We start from the raw sequence: 15,397 nt of genomic DNA on the forward strand, positions 1-15,397 counted from the left end.
AGAGGTAAAGTTAAGGATGAAGTCACTGGCTTTAGCAATTAGGAGGCGACTTACCCTCAGCAAAGGCAACTTCAGGGGGATGGTGGGAAAAGAATCCTGATGGCAGTGGGGAGAGGAAAAAACAAATGAGGGATGAGAGCGGAATACTATTTTAAGAAGCTAGTTTGTGAAGGAGAGGGAGAATATAAATGACATCAAAGGAGCAAAATATAGGAAAAAGGGAGACATTTTGTTGGGGCATTTTTGTTTACTATTTATTTTGAAAGTGGTTGAGATTTTAGTATATTTATAAACCAAGAGTGTATAAAATTTATAGGACTGTTGAATTTTGTAGAAGCAGAGTCCCAGAGGAGGGAAGAAAGGATAGGATATAGCACATCCATTCAGAGTTTGTACTTCTACTTAGACCAGAGCGATGAGGTGGAGGGTTACACATGACCAGAAGGTGGGTGGAAGGGTTGGGGTGAGCGAAGGGAGTTCATAACAGATGGCAGTAAGGAGATAACAGGGAATGATATTCTGAAGTCCATAGTCCAAATGAATAATAGGGCATAATTTCCTTCAACAAACAAAGTGGGGGTTTTGCACGCCCACTGGGCTCTGTGCCAGGGGCTGGCTATCCTAAGATGAAGAAGATGTCGTGTATCTCACAGTCCTCTCTGGTACCCACCTCAAAAACTACTTAGCTTTTGTCCCTGCCTGTCTTCCCACCTACCCTTTCTTCCAAACCCCCTTTCTTTTTTCTTCTGTTTTTTTCTTCTTCTCTTGTATGTATCTCTCCTCTCTCTTCTACCTTCTCCATGGGCCTCTCTCTTCCTCTTCTTTTCCTGCCTCCCTTATTTGCACACCCACCTCTCTTGACACCATCTGGTCTCTTTCCCTTCCCCCCTCCCTTAAACTAATCAAAACAGGGGAACAAAGTCAGCTTTTAGTTTTTATTTATCAAATAAACCTTTGTTTCCTGTGTTGAATTTTTTAAACAAATAAGTTGAAATGTTTATACCTCTTTCTCTAGAGGTATACGAGAGTCTCAGTTAGCTTTGTTCTGTTGGTTAACGACTCTTGGTTAATTCAACCTCCCCCAGCCTCTGACAGGACCCATGGGGAAGGAAGCAAAATGTTTCATCTGCAACAGACACGATGTTTATTTTACACACACTGTTGACTCTATGAGAAAGAGAGGACTGAAGTGTGATAGTCTTAAAGAAAACAATGTTTTGGAAGTTTGTATGTGATTATACTGGTAAAGAAAACATAAAGGACAAGGGGAAAAAATCATATCGATGCCCATACTTTCAGAGTATAAAAAAGAAATTCCTGGCCAAAGAATACTGGTTGCATCTGGAAATCTCATGCTGTCTGTTGCTAGCCAAGAAAATCAGTGTCGTTTTCCTTCCCCTGACCTGGCAACGAACAGAATTGAAGGCCCCGTGTTGCCCTGGTAATAGCAGATGACACAACACTACCCAGCCACGCACGGCACCAGGGTCCTGACTCTGGTTGTGGAATCTCAGGATCAAACACACAACTAGATTTGGCTTCGTTAGCTGACTTAGAGCCACAAGTTTTCCACTGTGCTTCAGCAGAATGAATCCTTGACACTGATAATATCTGTTGAGAGTAAATACATACACATTGCACCCATTGTTAAATTCTGAGCCCAGTCTGCCAACAGCCTAAAATCGTTGGTCGTTAAATTTAGAAACAGTGCTCAAGTTTTATGACTTCTAAACAACACCTCCAGTTATAAACCTCTTGTTAAATGTCTTGACATGTCCTTTATAAAGGAATCTTTAATAAGGTTTTTAAAACTGTTTTACTTTTTGAAAAGGAAAACTAGCAGTGGGGAGAAAGACTTGTTAGAGAGCACTGAGGGATGAAGCTGGGAAGGGCCCCAGAAGAAGTTCAGGCTCAGGTTCCCCAAAATTCAGGCCAAACAAAGTAATTATTTCCATAGGCACGACATCATGGGTGTATAGAGACATAAAATTGATCCCTCCCCAGTTTGATCATTCTTGAGAGTTGAAACCAAGTCCCCATGCAGTTTACTTGGTCAGTTTGACAGGACTAGAATTCCTTTCACAAAGAGTAAGGCTCTCCTTGCATCTAGTTTAGGGTGGTTTTCTTTTACATAAATATTTTTTGCTTGCTAACTTAGCTTTTCTCTCACTTTTCCCCCTTTTCTTTCTCCCACTTACATTTCTCAGGACAAATGTTGCCTTTCACTTCACTGCCAGCCCCTCTCAACCTCAGGTAAGTGAAGCATTTCAAGGTTATCATGATTCTACCTACTGACATTACCCAACAAACCCATGGTAATAGGCAGAGTCAGCATGTGGCATTGCCCTTGACCTTTCACAATTTGAGATATATTTGTATTTTTGGAATGTCGTTCATATTACTGGGACTTTAGACACAACATTCGATCTTACCCCCTTAACTGGTGTGAAATGAGAGGCATGACATTTGTTTGCAGATGTTCCTTGGCTCAACTGTTAGCAAACTGTGCATCTATTATGCACCAAGGACAGTACTAGACTGAACTAGGTGCTGAGGATATGATATGAAGAAGATGGAGATATAACTCCTGCCCTCATGAACCTTATTATCAAAATGGGGAGGGACAGGGAGTGGAAGGCCAAACACAAAACAGGTACACAAATAATTAATCAACTGAGAAATACAATAAAAATGGGACATACTTTAATTTCTAGAGTGTTATGGTATAATAGTTTCTCCTGTCATAAAGAGAGAACAGGAATGCTGACATTAGAAGAATTAGATATGTGTGTTGTGCTCTCCATTAAACCATAATCATAAGCAGAATAAATACATGAAAAAAAATACATGAAAACTTTAAGCTGCTTTTCCATGGACACTTCTGGCTACCTTTTTATTTTTTCACAGCCTCTGAAAGAGTTAAGTCTATGCAATAGCAGGCTTATCACAGATTTATTTAATGTCCCGATATTTATTGTAAATCTTCTGTAGGCTGTAATACAGCTTAGGTCATAAATGGCTACTTAATTTTTGCATTGAATGTATTAAAACTGGAATTAACACAATATATGGATACTGTTTAAATCTATTACAAGCACTTATGTGTTGGTAAATATTTAACAACCAGTTCCCAGAGAGAAACCCCTGATTTGTAGCATTTGCCCATTTCTGTGGTGTAAATACCTCCATTATGGCCAATCATAAGGTGCCAACATGATGCCCTTGAATACAGAGTTGGGATGAGATGTGCACAATCAGCCCCCCAAACCTGTGTGGGCCAACTCCCATGCATCTTTTAAGACTTCAATTTCCCATCAGTGAAGGCCTCCACAGTGCATATATACTGCCACCCAGTGACAAAAGAGGACTACAGGCCCACAAGAATTGCCCTCAACATTTATTGGCCACTTAATTCATGAAATATGTGAAAGCACTAGTTGCTAGGTGCAATGGGAGATATCTAAAAAGAGGAAAAACTTACATCCCAACCACACAAAGAGTATAGTGTAATAGTGCTGTACGGAGATATACTAAATATGGTAACTAACTGAATGCTGAAATGCACTCTCAGTTTGTAGAAAATCAGTGATGAGGGGAGCCTGGGTGGCTCAGTGGGTTAAGCGTCTAACTTTGGCTCTGGTCATGATCTCACAATTCACGAGTTTGAGCCCCACATTGGGCTCTGTGCTGACAACTCAGAGCCTGGAGCCTGCTTCAGATTTTGTATCTCCTTCTATGTCTGTCCCTCCCCCACTCGCTCTCTGTCTCTCTGTCTCAAAAATAAATCAACATTAAAATTTTTTTTAAAAAAGAAAATCAGTGAGGATTATATATTATAGCTTTCTCTCATTTTAAAAAAGGTATGTAAATATGAAATTCTAAGTAGTTTGTATATAAATCTCAAACTAGAGTAAAACATACTTAGAACTAAAAAACAAAATAGAAATTATTTGATATCTATGAAAGTTTTACTTTACTATTACCTGTTCCCATTTTGACCTAGATTTTATATCCCCTTCAACTGTAGGAAAGATTTTCTATTTGTATAAAACCATCCAAATGACTGCACATTCTCACAGAACCTTGATTATCAGATAGAAGCAGGTTACAGAAACTGGGTGGGTAATGAAGACCCAAGATGGTGATTTGTGGCCTAAATTCCAGCCATTGCTTTGGGTACTTGTCATTTGCTTCTTTGTGATTAGATTCTCGAGGCAAGGGTCAAAAGTATTTATTTGAGGTTTATGGTAATTTAGAGATAAAGAAGACTGATAATATTTTGGCAAAAAGAGAAAGCTTCAGTAGATGTCTGATTTTTGCACAAAACCAACTCCTATAATAAAAAGAAATAGATATGATACTCATTATTGCTAACAGTAATCATAACAATGCTCTTAGGTTACAAAGTTTGGCTTCCCTAGGAACCAAGAACACCTCTTGGGAATTCCAGACCATTCACCTTTGGATAGACCTCTGTCTTACATGTATTGAATCAGGGTCCAAGATGAAAGATCAAAATGAAGTGGGTTCTTAGAAGTGTTGCCATCTGTGACAAGGTGTGAACAGACTTCCAAACAGCAATGTTAATGACATTCCTTAATCTTGAGGTTATTTTTTTCCCCATCAGAAGTCTTTGGATTATTGAAAAATATTCTATTTTTATTCTCTGATTCTCAGAATAAGGTTAGTAAAGAGGATGTTAGAATTCAAAATTAAGTTTTTACATGTTTTGCCTCTCCTTTAAACTGATAGATTTGTGGCGCCTGGGTGGCTCAGTCGGTTGAGCCTCCAACTTCGGCTCAGGTCATGATCTCAAGGTTCATAAGTTTGAGCCCCACATCAGGTTCTGTGCTGTCAACACAAAGCCTGCTTCGGACCCTTTGCCCCCCACCCCCACCCCAGCTCTACTTCCCGCCCCTCAGCTCTCTCTTTTCTTCTTCTCTCTCAAAAAAAAATAAACATTAAAAAAAAAAAAAACCTGATAGATTTATTAGAGTCCTAGGATATTGGGCTTGTTTTAGTTGGTATCCTCAAAATCTTAATCAGATATTTAATGTTAAGCTTCTCAACCAGCTACCACATTTATAATTATTGACAAAAGTCCCCTTTCTTCATTTATTATCAATATGTTTAAAACTCAGCGTTAATAAACGGTGGATTCATAATCTAATCTAGGTAAATGGTATAACTTCTGATTTCCTGATTCTTACAATATCTGAGAAATACTTTTAAAGAATATCTCAGCCTGCTCAAAATTGTGAACATATTTCAGGGGAATAGATGTAGCGCTTGATCTTTGAATGGAAATATTGTCTCTCTATATTCCAGCCAGGAAACAGATTCTTTAGCAAGAAGTCTAGGGGCCTGGTGGGCCTGGTAGTAATTCTCGCCTATAGGAAGGTGGTTAAGAATCTTGAAGAACCACTTATCTGCTTTTCAAAGTGGAATTTCCTATTTCAAAATGATCCCATGGAAGTAAATCTTGGCTTAGATTACATCTTGAATATCCCTAGTTCAGAGGGTTGGAGGGATTTTCTTAAGCAGAAACTGGAATGAAGTATACCCAAGTTTAGTTGGGAAAGAAATGCTAGCAAATGAAATGACATTGTCTGAAATGGCTACCTTGTTTTGTTCACTGCTTATCCCTAATAATCTGGCACAGAGCCCAGAGCCCTGCACAGAGCAGTTGCTCAATATGTATGAGATGAATGGCTGATGGAATGAATGGAGATTTACATCTGAACTTTGTGCCTTGTACTAGAAAGGAAACAATCCTATTCATGTAAATCTAGTTTTGAGTTCATAACTGTAAACATTACTTAGTATTAACAAATCATGTCTTTCTTTTTTCTTATTCTCAGTATTTTCTATACAAATTTCCTGATGATGTGGACTCAGTTATTATTAAAGTCAGGTCTGAAATGGCTTATCCATGTTCTGTTGTCTCAGTCCAGAATATCATGGTGAGTCTTAATAACTTGTCAGTTTTTCAATATGGAGCATTATGTTGTCACAGGGTAAATGAAAGAGAAGGGTGGGGACTATGTTGTCCTCTTACTATGTATCTCCTGCAAAACTGTTAAATAATAAAAACAGTATCTTGTACACACAAGTGGATTGTCTGTTTGGAGACATTGATTTGGGGAGATAGAGAATAGTTGACTCCTCACCAAAATAAGCAATGGAAAGAAGGGAGGGAGGATTATGACAAAGAATAAGGAAGACCAAATTGTGGGCTGCACAAGAAATATCGAAACCTATCATTTATTCTGTTTTAAAAGTCTTACTCTAACAATGGGCCCTTTTCTGCCTCAAATGTGTTAATAAAAAATGGGAAAGGTGTTATATACTTGAAGACCATCTTTTCAGTTCTTTTTGATATAAAGTGACCTTTAGAGGACTTTAGAAGGCAAGGCACTAAGCTTTAGGAGGACTGTTTCATGACTTTCCTCAGAGAAAACTTTTCATGCTTTCTGGCTTAGTAAGGAACCCCTTGCTCTGTGATCCTCTGGGTAGAATGTGTGTTGTGTGTAGTATGGCTTTAGTGATGCTTTCCTTTTTATCCTTCATGCATGTTGTAGTGCCCAGTATATGATCTCGACCACAATGTGGAATTTAATGGTGTCTATCAGTCCATGACCAAGAAAGCTGCCATTACACTGCAGGTGAGACATCACTTTGGTGGTCACTATTGTCAAAGACAATGCACAGTTTATAGTCAGGTTACCTGCTGGACGAGCATTCAAAACGTATTGTCATTCACTGTGTCCTTGGATCTCTTTCCTTTATGATTGGCTTTAAAACAAGGATTCCTACTCCTGAAATCAAAGACCAGGCCATGGTGGACAATAGTGCTCTGCCAGGGGCCCCATTCCCCTTGGGGGGTCTTGGGAACCCATGATGCAGTGGGACATATATCTGACAGATTGCTTAGAGAGGTAAGGTGAGATGCCAGTGTACTTATTGGGAGATGCCGATTTAGTGTAAAGTTTATCTGATCCATTTAAAGTAATTAAACATATTCTAATACTCTGTATACCTGTAACAGTATCCAAAAAAGGACTTCAACTCTGGACAGAATGGATAGGTTCAAAGGAATATGGACCTCATGTGTACAGCCATTTGCCCTTTTGTTATTTGTAATTAAATTATTTCAATGGTAATTTTATAGCAAAAATGCTTTTCAAAAAGATTCTGTCCCTGCCTTTAAGGTGGTATTTACTTAAGGTACCTACAACTTCATCTGTTCTCCAAAGTAAGGTGATACTGTCTACTAAAGGACAAAGAACGAGGGCTTCTGGGTGGCTCAGTCGATTAAGCTTCTGACTCTTGGCATTGGCTCTGGTCATGATCTCTCGGTTTGGGGGATCAAGGCCTGCATTAGTCTCCACGCCATCAATGTGGAGCCTGTGTGGGATTCCCTCTCTCTCCCTCTCTGCCCCTCCTTTGCTCACACTCTTGCTCTTTCAAAATAAATAAGTAAACATTTAAAAAAAAAAAAAAGAACAAAAAATGAGGATTTAGCTATCAAATGTAAAAACTTCTCTTAGGCTTTGATTTCCTAGTGCCTCAGTTTTGATAATCCCACATCTCTGCTCCTGTTCACTTGTGAATAAGGAGACCGGGACACAGAGAAGCACACTTAGAGAAAGTCAAAGCCAGGACTATAACGCAGGTCTCACTTTTGCATCCCTAACCTAAATTATTTAACTGTGACTGTGTGACTGTTAGGAAAGTCATATATCATTGGATTTTCAAATAATAAAACCTGAACATAGTGAACCCAAAACACACTAAAAATAAAGTATGTTAATTTTAAAAATATAAAGTACAAGTATTATTATTAAACATAGGCTGTTGACATATTTTTTTACATGGGGCCTATTACAGTTCTAAGCACATCAGTGGGCACAAGATAGATTGAGATTAGAATAGTGTACCTGTTTAATTTTTTGGATTTAACAATTATTTTATTGTGGCTAAACTCTGGAGTAGATCATAGGTATCTGAAAGTTCTAAGAAACTAGGGGCAAGGGCGAACTTTACTTTTCTTCTCTTTCATCTCTTTCTGCTCCCACCCCCACCACCATGGACTTTCTCCCCTCTTGCTATCCTTTCTTGCTATCATAAGTTGTTATGTCTTATGCAGAAGAAGGATTTTCCAGGCGAGCAGTTCTTCGTGGTATTTGTGATAAAGCCTGAAGATTATGCCTGTGGAGGATCTTTCTTTATCCAGGGTAAGAGATAGTGAGGAATGTTTGCGACTTAGAAAAACCTAATGAAATGGAAGAGAAGGGAAGCCAAAAGCTCCCCGTGGCCCCTTACTACCATCTCTAATTCTCATTGGGGATCATCAGCAGTAACTTGCAAGGCAGTCTGAGAGATCTTTGGGAAAAAAAAAAAAAAAAACATAGGGAAGAAAATGATAAATCTAAAAGGATTACTGATACTACAAAATGTCATTTAGTGCACTACATCTTTTCAAAGTCTTGGGCTCTATCAGACCATGTGAGGTATATTCACTCAGTTTGCCTTTTACTCAACAAATATTTGCTGTTGTGAAATAATGATTTTATGTAGCATATCAAGGTCCACTGTCTAAGACTGGTTTGGTAGCCAGCAGTAATGGAGCCATTTGTGTTAATCAGTAGTCCTCATTTCCACAAGGACATACAAGGAAAATTCAGAGTTCTCAATTTCAGTTGCCAAAATTATACCTTGCAAGATAGTAAGAAAGCAAAGCAGGACCATTTATCCCAATGACAGGGACTGTGTGTAATACCCTTAGGCATAGTACAAATGGCTATGGGTAACTACCCAGTCACTACTGTGGGAATGCAAGAGGCTATTGATTGAAAACACAGACCCCCAGCAGCTGATGAGCCACATGTGATCAACACAGAGGGTGTTTAATGTTCAGTATAATATGGTTCTCTTGACATTTAGGTGAGATGTATTCTTCATGTATTCTTTAATCTCTTGATTACCTAACTCTAGAGTTTTGCCAGTGTCCAATGTCCTTTGGCAAACTACAAGTCATTTTATGACTATGTAACAAAAAAAATTTTTTTTCACTGGCTAGAATAATGCAAAGCAAAAGACAAGACAGCTTTCTATTTTTGTAGCCATTTTCTTCAGATGTCTATGGCATATTGGGCCACGTGGATATCAGAGGATGAGTCAAGCTTTCTTTACTCAAGAAGGGAGGCTACAGTCTCACTTCTTCAATACTACCAAAAATGCAGTGAGGCAAAGGCTATCGTGAAAGTTTAGCCAAAAGCCATATTAGATAGTTTGCAGCTTTGGGAGTTAGGTTTTCCTCTAGTTCTTGCTAAAAGAAAATTCAACAACCAGAGCTAATTGTGGACAGTTTTTGAACAACTGTTTAGATGAGAGGCCAAGAACCAAGTATCTGATCTATTTTGCCTTTTTCTTTTTTACCAGAAAAGGAGAACCAAACCTGGAATCTACAACGAGCAAAGAACCTTAAAGTGACCATTGTTCCTTCCATTAAAGGTCAGTATTGGCTCTAGGATTCCATGGAAAGATTTCTATGTCCGAAGGCAATCATATACTTCAACACTAATGTCATCCTTCCAGAGTAACATCATAAGAAACTAATATTTACCTTGGAGATAGAAGAGAGAATCAAAGCATGTTGTTAAATCTCTTCCAGAAAGAAAGGGAACTCAATTATGACATTGTATACAGGAAGTCCCTTCCTGGCTTCCATTGGGAAGTCATCACTGTGATAGGTAGCCATTTGTGGAGAATGTCTGGGTGACCTCCAGTAGCTTTGCTGCTTTGAATGGAATTATATTAGGACTTAAGAGTGGGTGTGATGGAGATGAGCCCTTGAAGCCATCCTGTCCCGAACATGGTTCTCTTTTTTCCTGAGGACACCCTGACCAAAGTTGTTTCTCTTCCCACAGAAACTATTTATGTGAAATCCATCCTTCTCAGTTTCCTCATCTTCTTCTCCTTCTACTTGGGATGCCTGCTTATTGCGTTTGTTCATTATATCAGGTAGGTCAAGAGTATCAAGAAATGTTAACCCCCTTTGCCTCTCTCTGTGTGGTGAGTAGAGCATTAGGCTTTACAGCCATATTGACCAGATTCAACTCTACCTCAACCACTAACTGTGTGACCTTGGGCTAGTTACTTAACCTCTCTGTGCTTCAGTTTCCTCCTCCTCAAAAATGAGATAATAATTTACCTCATAGAATTGTATAGCTGCAGTGTTTACATCAATGTCCTGCACAGAGTGAGTACTGTTTAGAGTATTAGTTATTTTCATAGTTAATAAAACCTCAACAGAAAGACAGCTTGGGTATTTTTTTGGATCAGGAAATACTGTAAATCCTATGGAATGTAGGAAATGAGGAGTTCTTCCTAATATGGAGATTTAGGAACAGCTTTAAAAATTCCATCAACAAGTAAATTTAATGTCTAAAATAAACCTTGAGGTATAATAAATAGCAGGAGTGATGTGCTTTGATATTGCATTGCCAAGTGCTTTCTTACTATTATAGCATCAATTTTCCAGTAAAATGTCCCTTGAAGGAAAAAAAAAGGAAATGATTATATTGTAATTTGACTAAGACAATTTCCCTTCCCAAGAGATTGGGGCCCCTAATAAAAAGAGCTCCAGTTTTTCCTGGTGTCTCTGAGCAGGTCCAAACATTGAAAATTCTGTACTTTGTTGTGGTCTCTGTGAAGCAACTACAAAAGAATGGCAGAAGGCCTACAATAAACAAATGTTCTTTCCCCTCTTGAACATCTGAAGAAAACAAAGCCAGCCCAGAGTTTTCAGACTATTGGGCAATTTAACAGCATCAGTAGAAAAAAATAATTCTCTTCTGTGACTTTACAAAGCTTTTCAGTTGAGAAATTGAATTTTAAAACCCTGGGACTACCATTAACCATATCTAGAACAATTTGAGCATCAGAATACTTAAGGAGAGTAATAAATTATAAACCATTGAGAAAAGTAAAAATTCATGAATCCATATTGATGGAAGAAGGAAGGAAGGAAGGAAGGAAGGAAGGAAGGAAGGAAGGAAGGAAGGAAGGAAGGAATGACCTAAATATCTCCAGATACAATCCAAAGTCAATAAAACAGGTATACATTGAGGAAGCGAGTCATTAGCAAATGCCCACAGTATAAGGAAGAACTCTTGCCTACATAAGAATGCCAAAAGCTGACTGGAAAAAATGGAGGGAGTGCTGGAATTGGAAAATCATCATCTTGCATATATCAGGTTAAGAATAATTAGTGGATACTAAAACTAAGAGGAAAATCTGATGAAAATCAAAATATATGCATGACCATAAAGTGTATCCCCACGAGTTGCTTAGTTATTCTAAGGGAAAACATAGTAACTATACAATGGAGAACTCAGACAAGGATTGACTGACTGGGTGATCAAAATTAATGTGAGCAAGGGGAAGGTAAGACACTGTGTGCCTCCACATGTGACAATCTGAGGACACAGCACTACTCATGCAGTATTCCAGCCAGAAATACATATTTTGAATATAATCCTGAGGAAAAATCAAACTACCCCAAAATGACAAGCATTCTTATTAAAGACAAATGAAAGGCTGTGCAAATGATCCAGATTGAAGGAGACTAAAGAGATATGGGCAACTAAAGACAACACCTGGTCTCAGATTGGATGTTTTACTAGAAGAATATACTATAACGGACATTATTGGGTCAACTGACAAAATTATAATACAGACAGATTAGAGTATCTTATCAATGTTAGATTTGCTGAATTTGACAACTATACTATGGTTAGGTACGAGAATATCTTTATTCTTTGGAAATATTTAGGGCGACTGGCTGGCTCCGTCAGTAAAGCATGTGACTCTCGATCTTGGGGTTGTGTGAGTCAAGACCCACATTGGGCATAGAGCTTACTTTTTAAAAACGGAAATATTTAAGAATAAAAGTTCATGACATATGCAACTTACTTTCAAATGGTCCAAAAATTATATATAATATATATATAACATATATATAGTTATATACATATACACACATACAGAATGATAAAGCAAATGGGATAACATGCTAACAAATGAATCTAGATAAAGCATACGTGAGTATTCTATATTTTATTCTTATTCTTACAACTTCTCTGTAAATTTGAAGTTATTTTCTAATAAGAAATTAAAAACAAAAACCCCAGTTCACAGGCAAATATATCTTGAAAGTATATACATTAACTGATTATCAGCCCATTTAATTTATTAGATCATAATCACTGACATTTACTAGGCACCGTGATTATCTGAGATTATCTCAATTGATGCCCTACAACAAGCACTAGTATTATCACCATTTGACAGTTAAGGAAATTGAGGCACAGAGAGGTGAAGCGGTTTGACCACAAATTCACAGCCAGTAAATGAGGGAGCTGGGATTTCCCTGGATTTCCAGGCAACGTGGCTCCAGAGCCTTACCTATGAAGCAGGCTGGTCAATACAGGTCTGGAGTGGTAAGGGCATGCGAGAGAGGGCAGTCCTGATCAAGGGGGGGCACACCAAAAGCCTGGTACCCCAGCATGGATTCGAATGGAAAAGGATCCCAAAAGCTGTCAATTTGGACTTAGATGAACTCCAAGATCATGGAAAAAGAAGTTCATCTCTTATGCTCTCTTAGGAAGACTGTCTCTACTCCTGATGTTTTAGATTTTAGAAAATAGGATTTCACTTCTTTAGTTAGCTAGCATGCATAATCAGCATACAGACAAAAAAAGTAGAGACGGATATCAATGTCCCTGACATTGTCATGCAGCTACAGCAGGAAGCACAGGTTTTGAAAGCTGTGGTATAAGGCTTTGTTGAAACCTCTGGCTGCCAGATTATTTTGCTATAGTCAATTGCACAAGCATAGATTCTTCCCAAATATAGCGAAAGTGAAAATTGAAATCTGGAGACATAAGAACCATTTGGCATTCTAAATAAAATAATAGACTGAGGAAAAATGCTAACAGAACTCTTTCTCATTGAACTAAGCAAAAATAACAAAGTTTTCTACAAAACCAAATGAAACTAGTCCTGGAGCATAATGCCATTTGCTTGATAGGTTCTCTGTACTTTATTATTAATACACATGGGATTTGTAGTACATGCTATGAAATTAGGATGAAAATATGGATAAGAGACATGGCCCTGCTCTCAGGAAGCTAAGAATCCAAAGTATTAGCTATACTGGCTTGAATCTAAACACCATCCCCCTCCCATTGCCAGCCACAATCCATTCAGCAAGTATGTAAAGAGTCACTACAATAAATGTGCAGGACCGGGGCCAAACACTGGATACATGTTCTCTTATTCATTTCTTTCAACCACCCTACCAGACATTGAGTTCAAACTGCACAACTCTGAGTACTCATCCCTCCCTTGATTCTTGCATCAGTTATCTGTGGCCACAATAATGCTGCATAAAAATCAACCGTAAAAGCTCCAATGGCATACAGAAATAGTTAAGTTTACTTACAAATCTCTGGGCCAGCAGGATGACACTGCTAATCCGGAGGGCTCAGAGGTCGCAGTTGGGTGTGGCTATAGAGTGCTATCACCTGGCGTCAGCTAGGCGCTGGCTCTTCTAGACCAGCCTCAGCTGCACGTGGTCTCCCAAATTCCAGCAGGCTAGCCCTTGTTTGTTGTATCGCCAAGAGAGATAGCAGAAGACTTTAAGGCCTCCTTAAGATGTAGGTTCAGAAGTGGCATGATATCACTTCTTTCTATTTGCCAAAACAAGTATGAGGACAGTCCAGACTCAAGAGGTGAACACACTAACTCCACCTTTTGATTTAAGGAGCTAAATACAAGATGAGGTGTAGCCATTTTGCAATCAATCTAGGAGAGTTCTCATTTACGATCTCCTTTGCTCACTGGATACAGTCTGCCTCAGCCTAGCTTTCTAAATCATTTAACCTCTACTGAAGAATCTTATCAGCTCCTAAATCTATAGCAAATGTGGGTACAGCCTGTTAGCACAAACACATCATTTTTTCTTTTAATGTTTTATTTACTTTGAAAGAGCACAAGTGGGGAAGGGGCATAGAGAGAGAGGAGGATAGAGGATCTGAAGCAGGCTCTTCCATGAAAGAAGTGAGCCCGATGTGGGGCTTGAACTCATAAACTGTGAGATCATAACCTGAGCTGGAGTCGGACGTTCAACAAAATGAACCACCCAGGTGCCCCCAACACATCATCTTTTATGAGTGCATATAATTGCTTGCCACTTAATCTCACTAGGATTGATTTAAAAAGGGATTTCAACAGGTGTTGGTGAGGATGTGGAGAAAAAGGGACCCTCGTGCAATGTTGGTGGAACTGCCAACTGGTACAGCCACTGTGGAAAACAGTATAGAGATTCTTCAAAAAGTTAAAAATAGAACTACTCTATAACCCAGCAATTACACTACTAGGTATTTACCCAAAAAGTACAAACGCACTAATTGAAGAGTATTATGCTAAGAAAGAATTACAGGCCAATATCCCTGACGAACCTCGCTGCAAAAATTCTCAACAAGATACTAGCAAATCATATTCAACAATACATTAAAAGAATTATTCACCATGATCAAGTGGGATTCATTCCTGGGCTGCAGGACTGGTTCAATATTTGCAAATCAATCAACATAATACATCACATTAAGGGATAAAAAGAAGGGATCACAAGAAGGGATAAAAACCATATGATCCTGTCAATAGATGCAGAAAAAACATTTGACAAAATACAGTATCCTTTCTTAATAAAAACCCTCAAGAAAGTCAGGATAGAAGGAACATACCTTAACATCATAAAAGTCATATATGGTTTTATACAGCTTTATACAGCTAATATCATCCTGCAAGCTTTCCCCTGAGATCAGGAACACAATGGGGCTGTCCACTCTCCCCACTGTTGTTCAACATAATGTTGCAAGTCCTGGCCTCAGCAATCAGACAATGAAACTAAATAAAAGGCATCCAAATTGGCAAAGAAGAAGTCAAACTTTCACTCTTCACAGATGACATGATGCTTTTCATGGAAAACCCAAAAGACTCCACCAAAAAACTGCTAGAGCCGATACGTGAATTCAGCAAAGTTGCAGGATATAAAAGCAATGTACAGAAATCGGTTGCATTTCTATACACCAATAATGAAGCAACAGGAAGAGATATCAAGGAATTGATCCCATTTACAATTGCACCAAAAACCATAAAATAACTAGGAATAAACTCAGCCAAAGAGGTAAAAGATCTGTATGCTGAAAACTATAGAATGCTTATGAAAGAAATTAAAGAAGACACAAAGAAATGGAAAAACATTCCAAGCTCATGGATTAGAAGAACAAATATTGTTAAAATGTCAATACTACCCAAAGCAATCTGC

The 15,397-nt window shown here is 38.4% G+C and overlaps 1 protein-coding gene across 4 annotated transcripts in view; it reads left to right on the forward strand.

Annotated features, from left to right (window-relative positions):
* Positions 1-15,397, forward strand: part of SIDT1 (SID1 transmembrane family member 1) — a 111,450-nt gene that overhangs the window by 50,118 nt on the left and 45,935 nt on the right. For all 4 annotated transcript variants that reach the window (XM_053220872.1, XM_053220873.1, XM_015075318.3 and 1 more), the window contains exons 4-9: positions 2,208-2,253; positions 5,862-5,963; positions 6,582-6,665; positions 8,150-8,237; positions 9,445-9,516; positions 9,933-10,026. In XM_053220872.1, coding sequence (XP_053076847.1) covers positions 2,208-2,253; positions 5,862-5,963; positions 6,582-6,665; positions 8,150-8,237; positions 9,445-9,516; positions 9,933-10,026 — 486 coding nt within the window. The remainder of the gene's footprint in view (positions 1-2,207; positions 2,254-5,861; positions 5,964-6,581; positions 6,666-8,149; positions 8,238-9,444; positions 9,517-9,932; positions 10,027-15,397) is intronic.

This window comes from Acinonyx jubatus, chromosome C2 (assembly GCF_027475565.1).
Source record: "Acinonyx jubatus isolate Ajub_Pintada_27869175 chromosome C2, VMU_Ajub_asm_v1.0, whole genome shotgun sequence".
Taxonomy (NCBI): domain Eukaryota; kingdom Metazoa; phylum Chordata; class Mammalia; order Carnivora; family Felidae; genus Acinonyx; species Acinonyx jubatus.